General features: G+C 50.2%; 1 protein-coding gene and 1 pseudogene across 2 annotated transcripts; one reads left to right on the top strand and one right to left on the bottom strand.

The window, feature by feature from the left end:
• Window positions 1-444: 444 nt before the first annotated feature.
• Window positions 445-8851, top strand: LOC143389555 (neuronal acetylcholine receptor subunit alpha-2-like). 2 transcript variants are annotated; one of them, XM_076842537.2, is made up of 6 exons: window positions 445-469; window positions 1446-1597; window positions 1958-2002; window positions 4265-4374; window positions 6730-7684; window positions 8726-8851. In XM_076842537.2, the coding sequence occupies exons 2-6, from the start codon at window positions 1550-1552 to the stop codon at window positions 8849-8851; spliced, it is 1284 nt and encodes a 427-aa protein (XP_076698652.1). In that variant the 5' UTR covers window positions 445-469; window positions 1446-1549. The 2 variants fall into 2 exon arrangements, with proteins under 2 accessions (XP_076698652.1, XP_076698653.1); XM_076842538.1 differs by lacking the exon at window positions 445-469 and having other exon boundaries at window positions 1445-1552.
• A 3249-nt stretch (window positions 8852-12100) lies between these two features.
• The window catches only part of LOC143389482 (protein-tyrosine kinase 2-beta-like), a 49510-nt pseudogene continuing 36253 nt past the window's right edge, over window positions 12101-25357 (bottom strand).

The following is a 25357-nucleotide window of genomic DNA, read 5'->3' as shown; positions in this document are numbered from 1 at the left end:
CTCTTCTGCTGACTAGCTGGTGAAATTATCCCCATTTTACAGATGAGGTGCTGAAGCCAGAGTGATGGGAACGTGGGTGCCCCCTGGTAGGTCAGCCTTGTCTAGGGAGAGCAGCCGGCTGACACTGGAAAGTGGAAGACATGGATTCCTCAGTCAAGCTGGGGATAGTCCAGGGCCCGGTGCTCCTGGAAGACCTTGCACCCCTCTGTGGAGTGTTGAGGAGGCATGACTCAAGGGTCCTTCTCTGGCTTTGATCAGGTTCAGCAGAAGGAGCCTTGCAGAATCCAGTGGCCCCCTGCCATGCCAGCTTGGTGACATCCTGCCAGATTAGACCACAGCAAGCTGTACCTGCCCTCTTTTGGATGTGCAGGGGAAGCCAGACCCTCCTCTGAGACCATGGACCCCTCCCATTCTGCACTGCCACTCTGGATGAAGTTTGGCCTGTGGTGGCCCCTTCTGCTCCCAGCAGGTGAGTGGCTGCCTTATCTCTGGGACTTCACCGCTGTGTGCTCATGTGCCAGGTGGGGGGATATCCTGCAGGTGGGCTCATTGCAGTCCTCAAGGCAGCAAGGATGTTAGAGGTCATAGGCTGGTGCCTGGTTCCACAGGGAGAAGGTGGAGGGGCTGTCACAGCGCTGATATTAACAGCTGTGTTACCTTGAATGTCCCCAGCTTCAGTGTTGCTCATCTGCAAAACACAAATAGTGCAGCGGACCTCCCAGAGCTATTGTGGGGACAGAAGGAAAGCCTGTGCCTAGCACCTGGGTCACAGCAGGCACCCAGGACACACATGTGGTAGTTATTGTCCTTGCCAGGCTTTCTGTCCCAGCTGGAGCTGCTGCGGTTCTGGGTTTGGAGCAGTAGCTATCCACTCACTCAGTGGCAGAGCCTTGGTGTGCCAAAGCCATTGGCAGAGTACTGAAAACCCCCTGAGAGACCCATTGACAGTGGTTGGCCTAGTTGATGAGAGGTGGCAAGTGCCAGCGGTTTAGGAACAACTCAGGGAGGTGCCCTCAGTGGCGAGGGCTACGGCTGGCACCGCTGGTTCCTCTGATGACTGGGTGGGAACTAATGCTGCTCACCACCAGGCTTGCTGTCATGGGGCAAATCCCCTCCCTGCACCTTAACTGGGACCTGGGCTGGATCTCCCCCCTCCGTGCCGCAGTACTCTGACTTTGTTATCTAATATCACACAGGTACTGATGTCCAGTACTGACGACCAGCACGAGCGAGTGCACTGTGGCTACCGGGCTCTGCACAGCTCTGATGAACATTATCATAGTGAGTCCTCCACAGGGTTTGAAGTGGAATCTGGATTCACATCCTACTTGACAGATGAGCAAGCTGAAGCTCACACAGATGGCGGCCTCTGCTTTGATGGGAAGCCGGATGCCCGCTGCCTCCTTGGCTTCTGGAGACCTCTCCTCTTCTCTCCCATCCCACAGTGTTGACTCAGCGAGGCCTTCACACCCAGGCTGAGGATTGCCTCTTCAAATACCTCTTCAGGGGCTATAACCGCTGGGCACGGCTGGTGCCCAACACCTCAGACATGGTGATCGTGGGCTTAGGACTGTCCATTGCCCAGCCCATTGATGTGGTGGGCCTGTCTCCCAATCCTGGGCCCCTCAGAATCAGCCTCCAGACCCCAGGCTCTTCCCCAGGGTCCCCCCTGCAGTCCCAGCCTCCCAGCCCATCTCCATTACAGTGGGGACCTCAGCCTGTTCCTCCTGGGCTGCCACAGCCCCTTCCCCTCTCTCGCTCAGATCCCCTTCTGGGGCAGCAGAGGGCAGCAGGGGGGTTTCTTGTGTGACCCTGAAGAATCTGAGTCCAGGGGAATGTTGGGAGGGACGCTGGGCTTGGGTGCCGCACAGAGGCTCTTCCTGTGGGTGGGGATCCCTGCAGCCCCCTCACTCATCCTGTGCTCGGGTTCTGTTGCCCTCTCCCTCTTACCAGCCAGGATGAGAAGAACCAAATGATGACCACCAATGTCTGGCTGAGGCAGGTGAGGATTCTCCCAGCAGGGGGGGACAGTCATCGCCGGACCCTGCCCCACCTTCCCTGACAGGAGCAAGGTGCTGCATTCAAGGTTGGTGAACACCTGCCACTTCGGTCATCTGGTTGCAAGTGACCTCTCCAGCAGACTTTGCTTGCATGGCCAGGCTCTGAGTCCACTCCCTGGACATGTCACCAGAGAGCCAGAGATGCCTTTCTTAGAAATGGACATTTCATAGTCCTTGCTGCTTGGGGACAGGCTGCATTGTCACCAAAACCCCAGGGGGGTCTCATTCTGCCCATTTTACAGCTGAGGAAAATGAGAAGCAGGGTGTGGCTGGGACAGTAAAGGGGGCACCCAGGTGTGCCTGGCTCTGCTCCTTCTACCAAAGAACACTGAGTTCCCTGTTTGTGTTGCCTGACAAACCCGAAGCTCGCCAACTACAGCCACTTGGATGCTTTGTATCTCAGTTTCATGGTCAGGAGTTTGAGTGTTTCCTCTGCTTTGCATGGTGACTACTTGGGAGCATCTGGCTGGTGGCTGTCCTGTTCTGAAGGGTTAAGGACAAACTTTACTCACAGAAGGGGTGTTTGGAAAGTTCTGAAAGGGTGGGCCTGGCTGGCCTCCTGGCCCTGCCCAGGACCTCTCGCGGTCTTTCCCTGTGGTGTCTCCAGGAGGGAAGTCAGATTCCCACCTGTGGCTCAGGGCTCCCAGAAGGAAGGTCCCTAGAGAGAGGCAGAACCTGCTGGTCTCTGATGGCCTGAATGGGCTCAGCATCCATCTTGCCATATTCTGTAGGTCAGGGCAATACAGGAGTCCAGCTAGATTCATGGAGGGGCCATAGACCCCACCTCTCAGTGGAAGGACAGCCAAAGAGCATGTGGCCCTCCTGGATGGGCCACTCCTAGGGCAGACTCATTAGAGCACAGGTCTCATGAGAACCCCAGTGTGTTCCCTCCCTTCTTACCCCTCCAGATCTGCTCTGATGCTCTGAAGGCCTCTGACATAGAGGTGGCAGTAGAATGTGAGAAAGAGGAGCTGGTGCCCTGCCCTACCAGCACCTGACTCTCCCTGGGCAGAGGTAAACATGCAGAGAGCCACACCCACCAGAATGTTGATTGGCATCTCTGTTTGAGTCCTTTGAATGGGTGCCTGGTCCTCCAGTGCCCTTTCTGTAATCCCTGTCCCCCAGGAGGCCCCGGATGGTGTTGGGGTGTGGTGTTTCAGCTACTTAAATTAGACCTTGGTCCAGAGACTCTGAGTGGATACTGTACATCCCAGAGCTGTTGGAGCGTGAGGAGGCTCATATTTACAGATGTGCCAACTGGGGAACAGAACAAGGAAGGTACTGTGTGTGTAGTTGGGGTAGGCCTAGAACCTAGGTCACTGCAGCTGTCTCCATGGTCTGGTCACCTGGGCCAGGGGCTGGGCAGGAGGTGAGGACATACACTGCTGCGGGACCTGGGCTATCAATCCATCACCACCTCTGACTAGCCTGAGATGCTGAGCATGTTATTCAGCTTCTCTGAGCCTCATTTTCCTCATCTGTAAAATGAATGTGATTCAACCTACTACCACATGCCCGAGGACAGTAATATGCCCCAACTTGATGTGGGTTCCCCAAAATGTTGATTGGAACTGAAAACATGATGAATGGAATGGAGAGAGAATAAAAACTGATAGGGGGAGAGAAACATAGGTTCACTTGGACATGATTTGGGGGGAGCAGGAGTGAAGTCCAGAGCAACTCTTGCTCCCTCCTGGGCCAGCCCCTGGGTAGGGAGGTCTCTGGAACATATTCTGGAGGTCACAAATAGCTCTGAGCCTTAGCCGCATGCCTCTGGCAGGTGGCTTTTCCCCTCTGTGGTCCTCACTTCCACCTGCTCAGCATGCCCTGGCCGGCTGTCTCTGGAGCCTCTTCCTGGATGGAGAATCTAACCACTTCTGTAAACTGTGATGTGCTGAAACGCGACTTCAGCTCAGATCCTGCAGTGCCTCACTGGAGTCAGCCAGGGAGGCAAAAGAGAACCAGGGGCATTGATGGGGACACCACCTGCCTGGGAGTTAGCTACTGAAGTGGGGGCAAAGCGAGGAGGGTGTTTATCTGGGAGGGTGTGCCTGGTTCCTTGGTCAGAGCCCTTTTCTGGCATTGCAGCCTCTCTGTTCTGTGGGGCTGGGTGGGGCTCTGGGGGCTCCTGAATCCCTAGCTCAGCCTAGGTTGACAGAGGCCCCTCCCTGGCATGGCAGTGATGGGACCCCTCCCCTGTGCAGGAGTGGAGGGACTACAAGTTGTGCTGGAACCTCGCTGATTTTGGCAACATCACCTCCCTTTGGGTCCCTTCAGAGATTATCTGGATCCCTGACATTGTCCTTTCCAACAAGTAGGAAGCCATGGAGCCCTGGGAAGATCACCAGGAGGGACAGTAAAGGGGACTTGGAGGGCTTCATCCTTTCCCTCTCAATGCTTAGCAGAGAACCTCCTCCTCTGTATTCTTTTATTCCTTTCATTCTGTTCTCTCCCTCCTACACACCATTTACTGGGCACTGAAGATGTATTCATTTGTAGCACGGTGATATGGGACAGATTTGCCAACTCTGAGTATCCTTTGGAAAATGTGGTTCAGGCTCTCTAAAAACACTTAAGAGTTGAAATTTTAGAGGATGGCAATATTGTCTGACCAGGTAAGTGGCATCCTATAGTAGCACCTTTGAAGAACAAATTCACTGGGTATGTTTTTTCTTTAATCATGTTTTCTTATACTTGCCTTGGATTCAAGACCCAAAGGATCAATCTCACCCTAACAACTAGAATCTAACAGAAGCTGGAGGGTGGGGGGGGAGGAGTATATAGAGGATCCCAGTGGGCAAAAATCAATGAATTAAGATACTTTTTGATAGGAGAAATAGAAATCTATATTTTTATTAGTATGTTTGGTATCAGGCAATTCTTCATTGAGAAGTTAAGAAGTTCAAATTTAAAAGAAGGTGTTATAATTGTCTAAAACCATTTTCTAAAGCAGATTGCTGCTTCCTTAAGATATGAATACCTATGACAAGGTTCTGTGGTCATGGTTTTGGATCACACTGTATGTCTGTCATCCCCTGCCAAGGGCTTTGGAAGCCAGCAGAGCACAATAGCGTTTTAAATGCTGTTTTAAGTCCTGCAGCAAAGAAACCAGCTTACTGAGCACTTCCCAATCCCTTGGACCCTACCTTGGAAATGATATTTTTGACCAATAAAACATAGAGAGAGAGAGTCCATTTCTAGACCTCGAGAGAGGTTAGTGGTTCCTTACACCAGTTCCTTACACTGTCTGGTCCTGGGCAGGCCCAGCGCCCTCTCACCTAAGCCGTCTTGGTAAACACACACTTGCCACTGGGTGACCTGGCAGGTCTGACACTGCAGGTACCTGTGTTTGCTGACTCACACCCCCACCCCATTGCTCTGTACCCAGGAGCTGGCACCCAGGAACACTCTAGTTTCTACTTCCTGAGCATTTGGCAGAGATATGAGCAAAGTCCTAGGGTCAAATCCAACTTCACATTTCAGGATTGTCAATAAAGCCATGACCACTGAGACTTGATTTTCACAAGAAAAGCCCAGTCAAACTTCTGTAGACATATAAAGAAACATCTGTTCCACCCAGGCACTACACTCTGGCCAATCAATAGAACTGTTCCTTCAACCAAATGGGTGCATGTTGCCATCTAGTGGCAATTATGTGAAATGACCAAAATGCCTTTAATTTCTTTTTCTTTTTTTCTTTTTGACTTTTTGCCTGATGTATTTGTTACTCTCTTTCAAAATTCCTGTTTCCAGCCAGTCTGTCTCTCTACCCTGGAACTACTCCATGGGAAACTCCCTTGTATTCTGATTCCCTGGACTTTAGGACAGACCATAGGAAGCTACGGGGGAGTTGATGAAGTCCCATCTGACTGGTCACCATTGTTCCAGTGTCCCCATAGTCCTTGTGGGTCTTTGGATTCTCATTCCCACGAAGTCCCCAACCTCATCTACCACAGTCACTATGATGCCCACCTGGTGGCTCCAGTGAGCACTGTTAAGGTTTTCCTTGGCCACAGCTATTTCTTGTTCCTGCAGGGCCCTCTGCTGTGGTGCCCCCTCCCCTCCCTTGGCTGAGTCCTCCCTGAGCACTCCAGCCAGCCTCCTGTTGGTGCCAAGCTGCCTCCTAGGGGGGGGCTAGTGGTTGAGGTTAGATGCATGGGCTCCAGGAAGTTTCCTCACTAGCCAAAATCTTAGGTCTCTTGAGCAAAGAACAAAAGATCAAAGTGGGAAAGTCATGATCTTCTACCTAAGAAGCTGCTTGCTCACTGTGTGCTAGGAAAGTACAGTTCAAAATTATCACTCTAAAATATTAAAGGAATAAAACAGGCAATGGAACTGCATACACCCTGTGACCTCAAATATGCAAAACCATCAGAATCATTGTCTGCGTGACAGTAGAATAGACATGTATCATATCACAATGTTAATAGTGGGTATTTTAAAAATTCTTGGTACTTTCCAGTGTTCTTCAAAACTCCAACTTTTGCAATTAAAACAATGTTATATCAAAAGAAAACTCAAGTATATCCATCTTCTGGGGGAATTTTATACTCTTGCAAAAGATGGGACACTTGGCCAACTAAGAACTGCCTTGTTCAGGTTGTTCTCTGCAGCAGTCTGGGTGGGTCAGGTGGGTGTGCAGAGCCCCCAGCTGGTCTTCTCTCTGCAGTGCAGATGGGGAGTTTGTGGTTACCCACCTGACCACAGCGCACCTCTTCTCCACGGGCACTGTGCACTGGGTGCCGTCCGACATTTACAAAAGCTCCTGCAGCATCGACGTCACCTTCTTCCCCTTCCACCAGCAGAATTGTAAGATGAAGTCTGGCTCCTGGACCTATGACAAGACCAAGATCGACCTGGAGCCGATGGAACAGACGGTGGACCTGAAGGACTACTGGGAGAGTGGCGAGTGGGCCATCGTCAATGCCACGGGCACCTACAACAGCAAGAAGTATGACTGCTACCCCGAGATCTACCCTGACGTCACCTACGCCTTTGTCATCCGCCGGCTGCCGCTCTTCTACACCATCAACCTCATCATCCCCCGCCTGCTAATCTCCTGCCTCACCGTGCTGGTCTTCTACCTGCCCTCCGACTGCGGCGAGAAGATCACGCTGTGCATCTCCATGCTGCTCTTGCTGACCAGCGAGTACCAGCTCTTCACTATGATCTTCGTCACCTTCTCCATTGTCATCACCGTCTTCGTGCTCAACGTGCACCACGGCTTCCCCAGCACCCACAGCATGCCCCATTGGGTGCGGGTGGCCCTGCTGGGACGTGTGCCCTGGTGGCTGCTGATGAACCGGCCTCCATTGGAGCCACATGACTCCCCAGGCCTGAAACTTGGCCCATCTTGTTACTGGTTGGAGACCAACATGGATGCAGAGGAGAGAGAGGAGGCAGAGGAGGAAGAGGAGAAAGGCAGATGGGTGTGTGCAGGCCATCCAGCCCCCTCCATGGGTATCATCTATGGCCGCAGATGCCTGAACCCACAGGCCTCAGGGCCCAGGGCCGAGGCTCACTCTGGGGAGCCTGAGGTCTTGCTGTCGCCTTGCATACAGAAAGCCCTGGAAGGTGTGCACTATATTACTGACCACCTGTGGTCTGAGGATGCTGACTCTTCGGTGAGTGAGATCTGGGTGAGGGCCTCCCCTGGGTGACCCTACCAGCTTAGCAGGGAAAACTTCCACCTCAAGGTGGTAGCTAGACCAACCTTGACCCCTCCCTGTGGGCTGGCCTCACTCATTCATGGCTCCAAAGAGTCTGAAATCAATTGGGAGAGAACATTTAGCTGGCTCTTGGGACACTTGATGGCAGTAGGTCAAGAATATCCCTGCTCAGCCTAACTGGGAGACAGCAAGCAGAGAAGGGCATGCTTAGATGTGGACTCTGCAGTGCCATGCTTATGCCACTACCTACAGGAGTTGGCAGGGATGGGAATTGGAGGGGGCATTAGGAGAGCCTGGTGGGCTAGCCCCCTGTGGTAGTGGCCTTCCTCTTTTATGCTAGATGGTCCCCTCTCCTCTTTGCTCATGAGGCCCTCTGTGAAGCTCATGAGTCAACCACAAACCCTGCAGATTCTTGGTTGTACGAGGCTGGTCCTCTCCGCAGCCTATGCCTTATCTAGCACTCAGCATCAGCATTTTCTTATCAACTTAGGGAAGGGTGAAAGGCTGGAAAGGATCATTGGATAGCCTTGATAAGTGAATGAGAAAATTAATCATTAATTTGGGAGCAGCTAGGCATCCATCCCTGGCCTGGGCTGGGAATCCAGGCTGCACAAAGCCCACCCACTAACCTGCCCTGAGTCACACCTACCCCACCCACTACCTTCTCTGCACTGAAATCACTGCAGCCACTGGGAGTCCATCTCCTTAGATGGTTCCAGCACCTCTCTGTGTTCCTCTAGTCCCTTTGCCTGAAACCTGCTGAGCCCCGGCAGTGTGGAGGGTGACATAGGTGGGACACAGGAGAGGGTGGTATGGGGCTTGGGCCAGCTCTGTTTCTCCCTCCACCCTATCTCTGCACCTGTGCCAGTCTTAGCTTCCCCTTGGGTCTCAGGGGACAGTTGCTTTTGCCCTGTGGTTGTCCCTACAGGGGCTGAGCATGAGAGGAACACTTCTTGAGACCTGGCCTCTGTCACTGTGAGCCCATTTCTCCCGCAGGTGAGAGAAGACTGGAAGTGTGTTGCCATGGTCATCGACAGGATCTTCCTCTGGCTCTTTATCATTGTCTGCTTCCTGGGAACCCTGGGGCTCTTTCTGCCTCCGTTCCTGGCAGCAATGATCTGATGTCATGTCCCTTATGTTGGCTCCAAGGCAGTCCTGCCAGCCAGCAATGACCACCTTTAACTGCAGCTGCCTCTAGAGTGCCCTCTGGAGCCAGCACCATCTGCCTGTGGTGCTTCTGGGGAGAGAGCACCAGCTCTGAAAATCTTCCTGGAGCACTCACTGTGATGCTACTGTACTGGGAATCTGCTGGACAGAAATCCCGGTTTAGCAAGCAGAGGAGTTAGAAAAGAAGGAGGACCCTGCCCTGCAGAGGGGTGGGACTAGCACAAGGAGAAAAATTATGGCCTTGAGGGAGGGGCACATGGGGGAAGGGGAGGCTGCCTCAGGGGTGGAGGGTCTATGAGCAATGGTCTAGATTTAAGAATGAGCCCAAAGTTCCCAGGGGAACCCCCAGGTCAGAGTTGGGGAAGCTGGTAGTGCAGGTTGGGCTCTTTAAACCAGGCTGAGGAAGTAGTTCAGTGAGAGTTTGCAGGTCTTGGAGGTGTGTGGTGTAGCAGCCGAGGAACAAGGGACTTTACAGAAGGAGCGGGGAGCAAGTGTGGGGGAGCCAGTGGAGTGAGGCCTTCCCCTCCACCCAAAGCACCTTTAGCACCCCCTGGGCTTTCCTGAGGCATCATGCCTCCCTCTTCCTTGTAGAGAGGTAGCCAGAACTGAGAGCTGCTGCTGTGGGTGCCCTGTACCCATGAACCTGCAGTGAACAAACCGGGAAGGCCATCCCTGGCTGTTCTTCCACAGTGCCTTGGTCCCTGTAGTCTGTGGTCAGCACACCTCTCTGGAGTTGGGGATCTCTGCTTCAAGCTCCTTCAGTTCTGAACTCCTCCCAGCCAGGGATCCTTTAGTTTCTCCTCTCCCTAGGACCTAGCACAGCACAGGGTGAGGGGCACCGGCACTCTATGTTGTGTGTGGTGGAGGGGAAACACTGAACATTTTGGGCTCCACGCCTGCTGGGTGATGCCAGTGCCCTGGGGTGTCCCTCCAGCCTGCCTTTCCTGTCCTCCCCAGAGCTTCACCATGTCTGACCTGCTCTGGGCCATTCTGTGCAGCTTGTTCTTGCTCTGAGGAATGTGGAGCCTGTGGGTCAAGCCTCTCCTGAGCTCTGTCCAGCCCCTGAGGGCAGGACCTCAGTAGCCACCAGAGGTGTACACCAGGCTGTCCAGACAGTGTGGAGCCCCAGGCAGGAAGCAGAGTAGGGCAAACTGCTGACTCCCCTCCATCTTGGGGTCCTGTCCTTCTGAACCTCCTCCTCCTCAGCACACAACACTCCTTCACACATCTGGAAAGACCTACCTACCTGTGACCCTGGCCCAGGCCCTGCTCCTCAGTTCTCTCCTGAGACCCCCCCCCACTCCATGGCCCTCTAGCCTCATTCCTCCTCATTCTGTAGCCCCCGCCCTCAAACCCCCTGTCTCTCTGCCTAACTGAGGCTCCCAAAGGTGATCTGCTGCAGGGACAGCATGGAGATCTGTATTGTTCATGTTTCGTGTCCATCCATCTTGCATGTGAGTAAAGTGGTTAAATAAAGCCAAGTCTGCTGTTCCTTCAGCTGTGTGACCCCCCAGAGCCCAAGTGGTCTGGGTGCAGCTGAAAGAGATGCCACATGGACGAAACTGCCCTGGGTCCCTCCTGGAAAGCGGCCCCTGAGTCAGGTACCCTACTGACCAGTTGGGACCAAGGGCTGGAGCACACCTGTCCCACTGCCAGGTGCTTTCCTTGGCCACGGCCCAGCATCCATCAGCCCTTGATCTGCACCCAAAAGAACACCATCCATCTCTTGCCTGGCTGTGGTTCATGGCCAGCCTCCTCCCACAAAGGGCACATCAAACCAACACCACAGCCCAACAAACCACAAAGAAAATGGTATGAGTTTAATTCAACCACAAATCTGATAGAAAGGAGGCAAAAGAAGGCTCAACACAAACACTTGAGAAAGGAAGGGGTCAGATGAGAAAAGGGGGTGGACGGAGAAGAGGAGTAAGAAAAGGCAGGGAAGGTAAAGGAAGAAAGAGAGGAGGTTGCCAGGGATAAAGCAGATTGTAGTCCAAAGTCCAGTCCTGGCCACTGTCTCTTTGCTCCTTCCCCGGATACTTGGTGTGATAACAACAGTGTCCTGTGCCAGAATTCCCAATCAGTTTGTTCTTGGACTGTGTTCCAGATTCCCCATCAGGAGGAAACCCAGCTGTCAGTCCAGACCAAACTCACATTAAATAAATTTGAATATACACTGTACAAGAAAGCCAGCCCATCCCCCATCTTACAAGCCTCCTGACCCCCCCCCCCAAATAAAGCCATTCCCTGGCCCCTCTGTGCATCAGGGGATCCCCGAGGCCTGACCCCACCCCATACGCCATCCAGTCGCAACAACCCTTCACACCACCAGAATTCAGGTGAACGGTCAGGGTTCACGTCCTTGTGCCATTTTGTAACTGTCTACCATCAAATCAAGAGATCTGGGATTTTTTTTTAACCACCACATGCCCAGAGCCTAGCATACTGAGCACATGAAACACAGGAGATGTTTGTTGAATGAGCAAGTGAGTACATGGTCATCCCTAGGATACAGAGCTATCACATCACATCTGACCTCTCCTCAGGAAATTTGCCCTAAAGCTGTCTAGGTCCCTGGTGGCCATCTCAGCCCTCTGATGGTACCTGTCTAGATGGGGTGCCTCTGTGGGCTACTGCTGCCACCCAGAGGCAGGTTGAGAAATGTCCCAAGTGTCCCTGCTCTGTCTTGCCTTGAGCAGGCAGATGGTTAGGGTGGTGATGGGATGGGCCACATGCCACATGGATCATGTGGCAGATGGCTGACCATGAGAGGCAGAGGATCCCAGGGCTCCATGGGAGGTCCACATTTGGTTTCTAGACAGACAACCGACAAATGTCCAGTAGCCCTGGATCAGCTTCTTACAGCTGCAGTAACAAATGACCACAAACCTAGCAGCTCCGAGCAGCACAGGTCATTCCTTTACAGTTCTGCAGGTCAGACTTCTGAGCGGGCCCAATGAGGCTAACACCAGGGTGCGGACTGGACTGCATTCCTTCTAGAGCTGGGCAGGGTGTTCCCTGTCTTTCCCTGGGTTGAAACTGCACCTTCCAACAGCAGTGTCCCTCTGACTTTGGTTTCTGTCATCACAGCCCTTCTCTGACCTTCCTCCCGCTGCTCATTAACAAGGACACAGGCCCACTTGGGTAATCCACATAATCTCCCCCTCTCAAAAGCCTCACACTGATCACATCCCCCAAACCCCTTTAGCCTTGTAAGATAATGCGTTCACAAGTCCCAGGGATCAGGCTAGGTCCCTGGTGGCCATCACAGGGCTGTGTCAGCAGAACACTGGGATTCCCAGGGCTTCAGTGATAAGATTTCAATGAGACATTCACCTTGACCTTGGTCCAGTGAGTAGATAAAGGATAAAGGGTGGGGAGAGGAGAAAGGCATGCCCTCTTGCACATCCGCATTCAATAAAAATTTATGGCAATCTGAGACCTGATAGGAAATTCACCCCAGAAGCTGGCCAGGCTCCTGGGGGCCTCTTGGCCCTCTGATGGTGGCTGCCCAGACATGCTATGCAGTCTCCTGATGGACAGAAATGGGACTGCCCAGGTGGCTTAGGGACCTCTGCTAGAAATGCAACTAGGAACAGGTGGAGGTATGGGGAGAAGGGACAGATTCGACACCATCTAGGATAGGACACCTACCTCTGTCCTCGAAGATGATGGCAAGGAGGGCAAGAGATCATCCACACTCCCAATGAGCTTCCTCAGAGTCAGTCCCATGTGGGGCTGGAAGGAGGAAGGCACAGGGCAGCTGTTAGAGCCTGCTATTTTCTTTTCCACAAAGCCCTGTTTGCTTTGGCCAGAGCACATCTTGGGGGTTCCAGGAACCAACTTCCCTTTGACCATGGGTGGAGACACCACCCCCTTCTTCAGGGGTGACAGCCCCACCTCCTTGGGTCCCTTCTGCCTGGGCTCTCACCTTCACCACCACCACGTAGCCCTCGGGGGCAACTGGCAGAGCTCCTTCTTGAGATCCAGCACTGCCCGCACCAGCTCCATGACATTGAGGTACACTAGGTCATCGGTCTGGTCCAGGTTGGCTGTGGACTGGATGGACTAAGGACAAGAAGCAGAGGGGGCTTGGGGGACCTGGGAGGACACTGCTACCACTGCTGTTCTTTTGTGGATAGGCAACTCAGCCACCAGCCCACCAGGAAGAACACTTTTGTGGAGAAATAGTGACCTTTCCTGGGCCTGTATCCCTCCCTTCTGCCTCCAGGACAATGGCTGTCCAGCCAGGGAGCCTAATCACATTCTGGTGATTGCCTAACCAGACCCATGGAACCATCACCTAGCCTTGGGGTCCAGGTTGGTCAGTGCCCGTCAGGTCATTCTAATGGGCAGCCGACATCAAGAACCACTGTTCTAGAGCAAAGAATACCAGTGGCCACCCAGGCTACTGGAAGGACGGGGTGAGGGGTGCCAAAAGCTTAAGGGTGGCTCAAAAGAGACATGGGCCACTCGTCCTCCCCCAGGGCTGCACATATGAGCTTTCCTCTGGGTCAGGCAGTGGGGACAGGAGCCTGGCTCTACCCCTGCTTCTACATGAACCAACTGAGGTAGCCTGAGGCAAGGTGCTGTCTTTAAAGACCATACTATTCAGTCCTGGGAATCCCCACTCCAATTCATATCCAACCTTGGGGGAGCCAACACCTATCTGTGCCTCCAGTCGTGGTGGCTTCTGTGGGGGCCCTGTGAACTCTGCTGCAACGGGAAGGACAGTGAGTGAGTAAGTGGGTAGAGGTGTCTCAGCAGCTGGCCTTTGCCTTTATACCCGCTGATGATCAAGCAAAGCCCTCTCCTCCATAATCAGGAGACTCCAGGGGTATTAGTCCCCAATCCCAGGAAGATGGCAGGGGAAGAGCATGCTGGCCTTTGTGGTTTTCTATAGAAAGAAAAAAAAATCAAAGTCACAGCAGAGATGGGGTGACCTCATGGGAGTTCCAGCTCTGGCATGCTTCCTCCTTAATAGACACAGGCCCAAGGGATAGCAACATTCTGGCCTTGACCACCCATGAAAAAGAAGCCTCACTCTCTGCAGGCAATGGGGGTCCATGGAGCCCCCACCCTGGTGTATCAGCTGCTCATGGGTAGATTTGTGAGGATGCTATAATGATTTTCCTTGAGCATTTGGGGCTCAAGTAAATGAAATACCAGTATAGCCTTGCTATTCATGCCCACTCTGATGAACAAAGACACACACAGGCCCTGCACAGCTGCTGGAAGGGAAAGCACAGGATGGAAATCAGAACACCTGGTTCTGCTCACACCTCCGCCATCAAAGAGCCCTGCCACCCAAGACAGCACATCTGTATTCCCCCAGTCTCAATTTTCATCTGCAGAATAAGAGGGTTAGCTCTGAAGTCACCTGGAACCAGAGAGCCTAGGCTCACCCCTGAGCCATGCTAATTAGCAGCTTGGTGACACTGGGCAAGTTATCAACCAGCTGGTGTCTCAGTTGCATCCTTTGTAAAATGGAGACATACTGCCTGTCTCTGAGTTGCTACAATACAAATGAGTTAATACTTGTGACTTGGGCTGGTGCCTGGCTTGTGTTAAGTTCTTTGTTTCCATTGTCCTTGCTCTTCTTATCATTATCATCAGCTCCACCCCCTCCTTTCCCTGACTTCAGCACAAGATTCCGGAGAGATCTCCTAGGCTTGGTGTTGTTCATTCCTTGGGCTTGGAGAAGTTGGAGGTGGGTGGAACTACTTAACCTTCCTCCACCAGAGTGAGGAGTGGAAAGGCGAGAATCACCCACTCTGCCAAATAAAGGCAGGCAGGAGATGGACTGAGAAGAGGACCCAGGAGGTGGTCAGAGCAGGGAGCAGCTCTCCACTCTAAGCTGATCCCCTTTGCACATGCCACATTAAAAACAAGGCAAATAGACGGTTCTTAACATTGAAGATATACTCTGCTGCCCCCTGCACAGGCAGTAAACAAAGATGGGGTACCACAGAGACCCAGGTGGGGACTCCCCAAGGAAGGGCAGGAACACTCACTGTAGCCAGCCTCCTTCTCTGGGGTCTACAAGGAAAGAAAGGAAGAGAACAGTCACTTCTACAGCTCTGGGGACCACCCACTGTTCCCCCTCCCTCATCCATAGTGTGATTAGAGACTATGGCCATGGGGTGGGAGGGTCCCAAGATGGGCAGCCCCAAGGAGGAGACAGGCAGGCCCAGGGACTGGTGATTCCTGGGGCAACAAGGCCTTTTCAGGCTGTGGCTCTAGAAAGAGGCCTCTCCAGGTGACTTACCAATGGGGACTTATCGTTCATGTAAACCATAGGGTCCTGCAGAGGAGACCAAAGGCAAAAACTTAGGATTCTGGAACTGAACACCAGAATGCATGGCATGCATTTGTCCCAGTTAGTGGGAGGCAAAGAGGGCACGGGGAGAGCAGGGAAACCCCTCCCAGGCTCCACGCAGGCTCACCAAGGACTTCTGCCTCAGCCACTGGGAATCTTCCAGCATCTGCTTCTGCTGCTTGTCCAGGATCTTCTGCATCTTGATCTTCTCAGCCTCCCACAGCTGCTGGGCCTCTTCTCTTCTGCCTGGTCGGATGAAGTCCTCCTCCTGGGAGGACAGCAGAGAGAAAGGAGAGATGCAATGAGCCCCATCCCAGGCTTGGAGGAGGGACAGTCCCCAGAAGAGCCTCAGGGGAGTCACAAGCCTCGGCCTTGCAGCCACTTTTTCCTAGCTTGTTCTTAGCCTGGCAGCCCTATATGCAGACAGTTATTATCAGGTGTCAGCCTCACACATGGCCCTGGTGGCAGCAGGAATGACAAACCCCAGCACACACTGCTAAACATGCACTGTACTCAAGCTGCGACGTGAACTATCAATGACATTTTAACATTATATTTTCTCAGTTGGCATTGGTGATGTTGCTGTCATTTAATAGATTTAGAAATGCAAAGCCAGCTTCTGGAAGCCCTTTGGGTTTTTTTTCTCCATCTAAGTGCCATGTGGCAGTCCTGGAAGCTTCATGGGACACAGGTGCGGCCTCCAGTTCTCTGGCATGTAGTCCCACTCAGCTTTGTTAAGGTAGCCTCCAGGGTTATCTAACCAAAGGCCAGAAGTGCAGGAGCTATGAGTCAAGATGAAGAATGAAATTTAAAGAAGCAAAGCTCTGCAGATCTCCCCAGCTTTATTAACCTCACCCTGTTTTCACTCACCTGTGGGACTGTGGACCTACAGACCGAGCTGCTGAATGGAAAGCGTGGTGTTTTCCTATTTTCCCTCCTTTTTATGGTTCAATTGTGTAATTATCTGTTTAGTCCCTCCAACTACTCTGCTTTTCCCCTGCTGTAGAGTGATCCGCTTAGCATCTGGGATGGAGGGAGAGTGCCAGGGGCATTCTTTTGAGTACTCCCCAGGGAGCCTTTGCCAGTGACAGGACTCAGCCATGACAAGGAAGTCTACAGGCACTCCAGGTCCTGCTATAGTCTGAACGTGGTCCTCACAGTTCATGTGTTGGGTGTTTAATCTCCTGCACAACAGCATGGGAGGTGGGGACTTTAAGAGATCACTAGGCCATGAGGGCTCTGCCTTCATGAATGAGTCAGTGCCACCAACACAGGGGTGGGATAGTTAGCACAAGAGGGGAGACTGACAGAATAACGAGTTAGGCCTCCTTCCCTCATTTTCCCATACTGTTTTTGTCACATGGGTGATGCCTCTGCCAAGCTATGACACAGCAAGAGAACCCTCACCAGCTGTGGCCCTTGGTGCTGGACTTCCTAGCCTCCAGAACTGTAAAAGATCGATCTCTGTTCATCATACATCACCCAGTCTCCAGTGTCCTGTTACAGCACCACAAAATGAACTAAAACAGTTCCTTTCCTTCAAAGTGGCCAGTGCACACACAAATTATGTAAAGAAAATTCTAGAAAAACTCTATATACTTTTAGAAAGCTTCAATCCCTGCCAAGCTTCTCAAAATAGTTTTCCCAGTACACCCTATAAAATAAACTTGAATATTACAGTATAGTCTAAAAACAGCTATATTGGGACAGTTTACCTAGAGTTCATTTAGCTTCAGTTACCAATCTTGATTTCTAATAATACCTTCCCTACAAGTTAGCTTTTTTGCTAAAATATTCCTTATTCAATGATCTATTCAGTATGTACTCATTAAGCAATGCTATGAAGGAGGCATAGAACTGGCTGCTGGGAGAATAGTAATTTTAAAATAGAAGATGTTCCTTTTCTCATGGGGATCAGTAAACAATAGTTAGGCCAGTGTTGGGGCCAGACAGTCAATCCTTTATTTCAAGGAAATTTCCTTGTAGGATGCAAAGCAGCCTCTGGCCTCCACCCTCTAGGTACCTGCAGCCCTCCCCATTGGGACAAACATGTCTCCAGACATTGCCAAGTGTCCCCACAGAAGCAAAACACCTCAGCTGAGGATCACTGAGCTAGACCTTTTTAAAAGAAAACAGATTTCAGAATGTAAGGGTATTTTACAACCCTGAGAGTGCTGAATATATGATCTACTTCACAGAGACAGAGTGCTATGGTTTGGGCATTGTTTGCCCTCCAGAGGTTCATGTTCTGGATGAAGGCTGGGTTCCATGTGGCAGTGCCAAGGTGTTGGAACCTCCAAAAGAAATGGGTCCAGGTGGGACATAACTAGGCTGCAGGGGTGCCACTCTTACAAATGGTTTAATGCTCTCTCATGGGAGTGAGCCGTGTGTGGAAGGAGTGCATTAATTCTTGAGAGAGGGGACTGCTATGAAAAATGTATCCTCTTGGGATCTTGTTTTCTGTATTGCCATGTGATCTCTCCTTCCTATATGTGCTCCCACCGTGATGCCATCCATCAGACTGTGATGTAGCCAGAAGGCTTTCACCAGAGCTAAGCACAGGTCAGTGTTTTATTCTTGGATCTCTGAAACTATGAGCTAAACAAACCCCTCTTCTCTATAAAGTATCCAGCCTCAGGCATTTGTTATAGCCACACAAAAAGGAATAAGTACTCATTAAGCAATTGAAGCTTAGATCTGATACTCCAAAATGAACAAATTTTGAGGCCACAAATATCCTTGGTTAAGTGTCAATACCTGTAAACACAATGGTATGGCTGCCCCATACCATTTTATACTATTGACAAATAGTGATAAAAAGGAACTAAGTGCCTGAGGTTCTATATACAGAGATAAGAATATCTAGGTGTAAAAAAAAAATACACAGATTGAGAAAGATTCAATGCAGAAAATATGAGTTACTGGAGTCCAGAAAATACTGTATAATTTTACAAATGCCACCACTTTCATGTTTTGTGTGTTCCAAGCTTAATCTTAGCAAATCTTTAACGAACAAATATTAGAAGACTCAACAGAATGAGTCTTTCAATTTCGTAGTAAGACCAAAGGAAAAAAAATGAGAGACTTTACAACCTTGAATGTCTAGGCTGGTTTTTCTGAAATACACTCTAGGTATTCTTCCCAGGTCATGGACAGTTAACACTCCCTTTGTCTTTTAAAATGATGTTCATGAGCCACAACACCTGCCAGCCTCATTACCCCCGCCGTCTACCCTTCCTTGCTCAAACACCACACCACTTGCCCCTGCCTCTTCCATCCCTACATTCCAGTTTTTTCCACTCCAAATTTTCTCCATCCTTCAGGGCCCCACTGAAAGCCAGCAGCAGGCAGGAGTCACTCTCCCCTCTGAATACCCTTTACGTGTCCCCCACAACTTTCTGGCTCACATTACCCATGAACCTGCACTTGACCTGCTCCTTCTGACTGACTGTAAGCTCCTTGAAAGCAAAACCACGTGTTCCTCCTTCAGCATCCTGGACAGCACCCGCAAGTGCACAGGCCCACTGTGGCCTGTGGAAATTCAGTACTGACTTGTGAAGACTCCGGAAAGGAGATGCTGCCATCCTGACTCTGAGGCATCCCACAGGCCCCCAGATGAGCCAGGCCATGGGGCCAGTCAGGAGGAAAATTGTTGTTACCATCTCTGAGCATTGCTTTAATGTTTCCAGTTGCCTTGCAGGGAACCTCGTCAGCACTTCGCCTGGGAGAGAATTTTCTCAGTGTTTCTGATCTATATTTTTAATCTTTTTTGTTTGGTTAAAGAAGTGCTCATTATGTTCTTGCAGGCAGATTTTTTTCTTAGCAATTACTTCTAAACCTCTGACACAAAAGGTCTTTTTTTTCTGTGGCACAGTCTGTCTTTATGGAATGGAACAAAATCCTCCCAGTGGAGCAGGGCTTAGACAAAGGCCATGCAGCCCCTCACGTATACAAAACAGCTTCTTTCTAAAAGCACAATTTTTAAAGTAAAGCTCCCTAAAACTTAATTATGGATAAAGAGTCGAGGGCAGAAGGGTAGAGAAACTGCATACTGCCTAAATTATAGTACATGCTTAGAACCATAGTTTTATTATTGTTATGCATATGAAAAGACAGAAATTGTTTAAATTAATGTGAGAGAGAAAAACGAGGTAGGTTGGGGAGAATTTATTTCACAATAGATCTCGCAGCCTGGAATTTGAAGCTACCATGGGCATTCAAATTTTTACTAAATAAAGAATAACAGTACAGATATATGTCAACATACTTGCCCAAAATTTCCAAATCTCTTATGATAAACACATATTTCCTTGCCTCCAAATTTTTAGAGACATATATGTTGAGCCTGAAATATTAGACATATATACAAGTTAGAGCTCAAATAGTGAGTTTAGCCTGTTTTGTAACCCAGTTTGGTAAAATGTGTCAAGATTTCATGGCAACAAAAGGCAAGAGGTCATTGCATTAAAGGAGATGATTGGTGGCAAGTGAGCATCTGCTTTCAAGCAAAGATGGTTTTGTTACATAAGATCTGACAATCAACAGATATTCCACAAAGCACTCAGTGTCTCACAGTCGCTGATGACATAGCGATCAATGGGGAGGTGGCTTAGCCTCTCTAGCAGTTCATGAGCCTGTAACCACAATACCCCCTAAGCTCCTTCCCACCCAGCAACACCTTTACAAAAGCAGCAGCAGTAGAAGCAGCTGCCAGAAAGCCTTTCTTTCCTCTGATGGAGGAGAGATTTAGCAATCAGGCAGGATGGCAGAGTGGGGCAGAACATCCAGGGTCTTTTATTCTCCAGCATCACCAGGCCTGGCTGCACTCCACCCACCAGCCTCCACACTAATGCACTGCATCTGCCTCTGGGGCTCAGAAAAGGAAGGGAATTTTACATCATTTGCCACAGCTCCAGTGTGGACAAGGGTAGTTCCAGCTGGTGTCCAACTGGTGTCCCCAGGAGCAGAGCCTAACTTCATCCCAACTTTGATATATTTGCAAAGGGAAGAGTCACAGAACACCTTGATGACTTGACTGGCACACAGAAGCATGGAGGGCACCCCCTGAGGCTGAGAATGTGGGGTTCCTAGTATCCCAGGCCACCTCCCTCCAGCAGCTTCCTCAGTCCGGGCTGGGACTCAGCATGCAGTGCCCTCTTACCCGCATGCTGTGGCGCTTGAAGACATTGTGCTGGTGGAGAGGTGGGGTACGCAGCGAGTTAATGGGAGATGGGTACTCTATAGGGCTGGTGAGCGTAGAGGAGCTGGACACAGACCCTCCGGGACCTATTAAGGAGAAGCAAAGAAGCACTAGACACAGGACAAGGCAAGGGAGTGGACAATCAGCTGCTACAAACAGGAACACAAAGAAGTGATACAAGAGCATCATGGGGGACACAGACTTGCTCTCTCAGAGTTGCTGAAGAATGTGGTGTGGCATTTCCTTGGCCCTGTTGGAGACACCTGGTGGAGCATCATGGCCTCTCATCTGCCTAACACTTCCCTAGTGGTATTCTGCACACACAGGGTCCATGCAGGCTGCTATTGAGACCATGACTCCTCCCTTGGGCCCTTTTCCAAACAGTTATGTTTCATAGTCATGTTACAAATTGACAGATATGATTAGTCCATTGATAAATAAATTCTCACACACATAGTTGTCCTTCCATATTCAAGGGGGATTCATTTCAGGACACCCTGAAGATATCCCAAATCTGCAGATGCTCCAGTTCCTTGAGCAAACTTTCATGGTATTTGCATGTAATGTACATATATCTCCCAGTATGCTTTAAATCATCTCTAGATTGCTTTTGCCATCTAATGTAATGTAACTACACAAATAGCTGGCATACAGTAATTTTAGGGGAATGGCAAGAAAAAAGTCTGTACATATCCAGTATAAATGAGATTTATTTTCCAATGTTAATATTTTTGATTCCTGGTTGGTTGAATCCATAGATACAGAACACATGAATATGGAAAGCCAACCGTGTGTGTGTGTGTGTGTGTGTGTGTGTGTATGTGTGTATGTGTAATTTTCAATAATTATATATAGTTTAATTTAAATTTAAATAACATCACTATTTTAATTATGTTTAGTTTTTAAGGACGTTGCTTCCACCTTCTGAATCAAAGCACTTTATTTTCACATAAAGGATTTATCTGGGGCTGAAGATGTGGCTCAAGTGGTGGCGCACTTGCCTGGCATGCGTGTGGCCCGGGTTCGATCCTCAGCACCACATACAAACAAAGATGTTGTATCCACCAAAAACTAGAAAATAAATATTAAAAAAATTCTCTCTCTCTCTCTCTCTCTCTCTCTCTCTCTCTTTTAAAAAAGGATTTATCTGTTGGTTCTTGGTTGGGTTTACTCAGGCATAGGGCATTTCCTTGGGAGGAGATACACAAACCTGGGGAACAGCCCCCTGTAAGGAGCATCAGTAAACTGACATTGTTGCTATTGGTTGAGATATTCCAGTTCTGAATGGCAACACTGATTGGGGGATGAAAGAGAAGGATAGAGATGAAGCCGGGCTCCCTCTTACCCAGACACAAAAAAGGACTCAGGAGAGAGGCATTCTGAGTCAGGGACCTACAGCCTTGGTGAGAGACATGGTTGGTGGTGACAGAGGTGGAGAAGGCTCAGATGGAACCCTTCTCCCTTCACTGGCTACCCAGGTCCTGGCCAGGACCTCTGCAGGGAGCCTCAGGGATCCACTCTATTCTCTGGAGACATCATCCATCCCCAGTTCCTAGGGATTACTTCTCAGAGGCTCTGCTCAGGGTAGGAGGCCAGGGAAGTCTTGGACATGGGGAGGGAGCTACAAGCAGGTACACAAAGCAGCAGACACTGCAGACAGACAGACTAGGCTACAGGAAGGTCTGCTTAGCTGAGGACAGTCTGGCAGGACTGAGTTGCTATTCTTTTGATGTGAGTTCAAGTTCACATCAAAGAGCCAAACAAAGAAACAAAGAAGAGTCAACCCAGCTATCTTTATCGTCTGAGCAGATGGCTGCTACTCCTTAATGGCACAGGAATGGAATTTCAAGAAACACCTGACAAGGGATGGGCCTGGCCATTCCAAGCCCCCTGGTTACACATTTACCTGGAACTGTAGTTTGAGAGCGAGCAGGTTGGTTTGTGGAGGGGGTCTAAACAGCAAGAGGTCATTGGACTGGCTGGGCTGGAAAACAGGATATAGAGCAGTGTCAGTTGCATTTCTCCCATTAATAAATGAGTTGGCCCACTAAGGGGAGCATCAGGTTGAATGTAGCTCAGCCGTATTCACAACGAAGGAGCAATAGTGGACAAGGTTATCATTAAAATAATTTTGCTTCCACTTCTGAGCACCAGTTACATGCTGAGAGATGGGAAGTCACAGGGGCTGGCCTCTGCCACCTGGGCTATGGCTAATTGGGGGTTTAATGACCTCTGTGTGTGCAGCCTCCCTGTATGTGGGAGTGCCTGACAAAACAGCCATGGATAGCCACATTCAGAGCAGGAGGTCACTGAGGGCTCAGGGACTCACAGAAACTTCATGGAGATAAAAGCTGCATTGGGCCCTAGGGAAAGGGCAGCACATGCCTGGCAGGAGGAACAATGAGAAAAGACCTTGGTCTACATTATGCATTATTATAGACTGAATGTTTGTGTTCCCCTCAGTTCATATGTTGAAGTCCTGTACCCCAGTGTGATGGTTTAGGAGGCAGAGATTTTGGGAGGTGATTAGTGTTCAATGAGTTCATGAGGATAGGGCCCCATAAAGGGATTAGTGCCCTTATAAGAAGAGGAAGAGAGACCAGAGGTTTCTCTCTCTTTCCACCAGGTGAGGACACATTAGGAAGGTGGCTATCTGAAAGCTAGGAAGGGGCCCTCACCAGATACCAAAGTTGCTAGAGCCTGGCCTTGGACTTCCAGCCTCCAGAAGAGACATAAGTGAATGATTTAAGCCACTCATTCTGTAGGATTTTTTTAGGGCAGCTCTAGCTGACAAATACAGGCATGGTCTCTGGACCCCTCCCCCACCTGATGGTGGAACAGCTGGGCTCTGGCTCCTGAGCCCAAGGCTGTCATGGAGAGCATGGACAGAGAATGGACTTTGGGGACTTAGGATACTCTCCATCCATGTATCCTCAGGGAGAGCTAACTTAGCCCTAGGAAACTCTCAGAATAAAGGTGCCCAGGTTCCCAAGGGAAAGTTCTGAGAAATGACTTTTCCACAAGGTGTCTGCTGTCTCAGATGACACCTGCCAGGGCATGAAGATGACAAGGGGTGATTGATAAGTAGCTGAGTTGCAGAACTGAGAGAGGATTGTAGGAAAGCATCCTGCTTCCATTGAACAGGCAGTGGGTCACACAGGCACTGGCTCTGTTGTGGCTCATGGAACTAATAGCAAGGGCAGGGGTGGCTTACCTTGGGTGGGGGTTCCTGGGAAGCAATGGGCTCCAGTATTTTAGGTGAGCATTCCTTTCTTGCTCTATGGCAATGTCCTTCTCCATCTGATAAATGTCACTGCCAAGGCAGCAGGTCAGACAGGGTGAGAGGGCCAAAGCGAGTCACTCCTCTCTACGACATTGAAACTAGGAGAGGCCTGGACAAGGGCCTTGATCCCATTTTCATTTATGTTTTTTCTGAAGAGTGATCTGGGGGACCCCTCTGAGACAGGCTGGGGTATGGATCCTGAGGGCACCCTGCACCAAGTTGGGAGGACCACAGGGATGGGTCCAAGGTGGGAGGAGGTCCCTGGAGAGCCAGACTTAACCCAACAGGGCAGCAGAAGCCTGCTATATCCCCAGCTCCCCACACTTCCTGCTTTTCTGTGCCTGCTATTGGTGCCAACCCTGTTTAGATTTCCAGTGTCCCAGTCAACTTCATGATGAAGGCCTGGGTTTGACTTGTCATTAAACAATTCACCATCTGGTTTCTGATGTGAGCAAATGGGCTGTGGATTCATCTCCCCCAACCCTCACCTGTTAGCCGTTCTAGTGCCCCTCACCTTTCTGCCCCAATTCAGTGCTTCTCAACCTGGGCATCACAGACCCCAGAGGCCTCTGGAATTACTGCAGAGGCTCCATCAATCCACACTTTCAAATGGGTATGAGTGTTATGTACTTTTGTTTTTATTTTATTTTTCTTTAAAGAGAGAGAGAGAGAGAGAGAAAATTTTATATATATATATTTAGTTTTTGGCAGACACAAAATCTTTGTTTGTATGTGGTGCTGAGGGTCGAACCCGGGCCGCATGCATGCCAGGTGAGCGCGCTACCTCTTGAGCCTCATCCCCAGCCCCAGAGTGTTATGTACTTTTGAATACTGCCTGGTTCTGTGTTTTCAAACACAATGTATTTTGCCAATCAAAGGATTCTAAAATTACGATTACATGGAAGAATTCTCCAAATTTGACCTTTAAAACAGCCCTTCCTACCCTACAAGATTGGGAAACAATAATCAAAACCTTTATTTCCCCTAAAGAAGGGACTGTGAACTGAGGTAGGCAGCTGGGGTCCTTTGGGTCTTTGAGTATCCTTCCTTTGCATCAGAGAAACCTGCTTTAAACTGCATCATGGTGGGGGGGGTGGCTGGCCCATTGGCTCCGAAGGAGACACCTCTAATCTTAGGCACCCCATCATGCTCCCCTGGTTCTCCAGATCCCATAATGGATTAAGACCACACCCTCCTCACTCAGAACTTCTGCTCTCTCAAAGTACAGCTTTCAATACATTTCTCCCAGAACTCCCTGGCTTCTTCAATCTTCCTTGTGAGGGACAATGCAGATGAATTAATCAGGACAGCCAATGAAGGAGGAAAATAATTTTTATTTTGAGACAAGTCTTGCTAAGTTGCTTAGAGTCTCACTAATTTCTGAGGCAGTCCTTGAACCTGCAATCCTCCTGCCTCAGTCTCCCAAGTCATGGGGATTACAGGCATGCAATACCACACCCAGCCAAAGAGGATTACAGGTGTGCAATACCACACCCATCCAGAGAAGCTTTTTAAGCTAGAGGTTTTGCAGACTATGTTGGGGACCCTGCCCCACAAATAAATGCACGGTCATCCCTGCTGCCCCCTGCCTGGGCATTCCCAGCCTCCTCCTTGGTGGCCTTCAACCAGCCAGTTTGTAGGGGTAATTTTCTTGCCCTC

Source organism: Callospermophilus lateralis, unplaced genomic scaffold, assembly GCF_048772815.1.
Source record: "Callospermophilus lateralis isolate mCalLat2 unplaced genomic scaffold, mCalLat2.hap1 Scaffold_63, whole genome shotgun sequence".
Classification (NCBI taxonomy): domain Eukaryota; kingdom Metazoa; phylum Chordata; class Mammalia; order Rodentia; family Sciuridae; genus Callospermophilus; species Callospermophilus lateralis.
The sequence above is the reverse complement of the archived record's forward strand: the minus strand, read 5'-3'. Positions and strand labels throughout refer to the sequence as shown.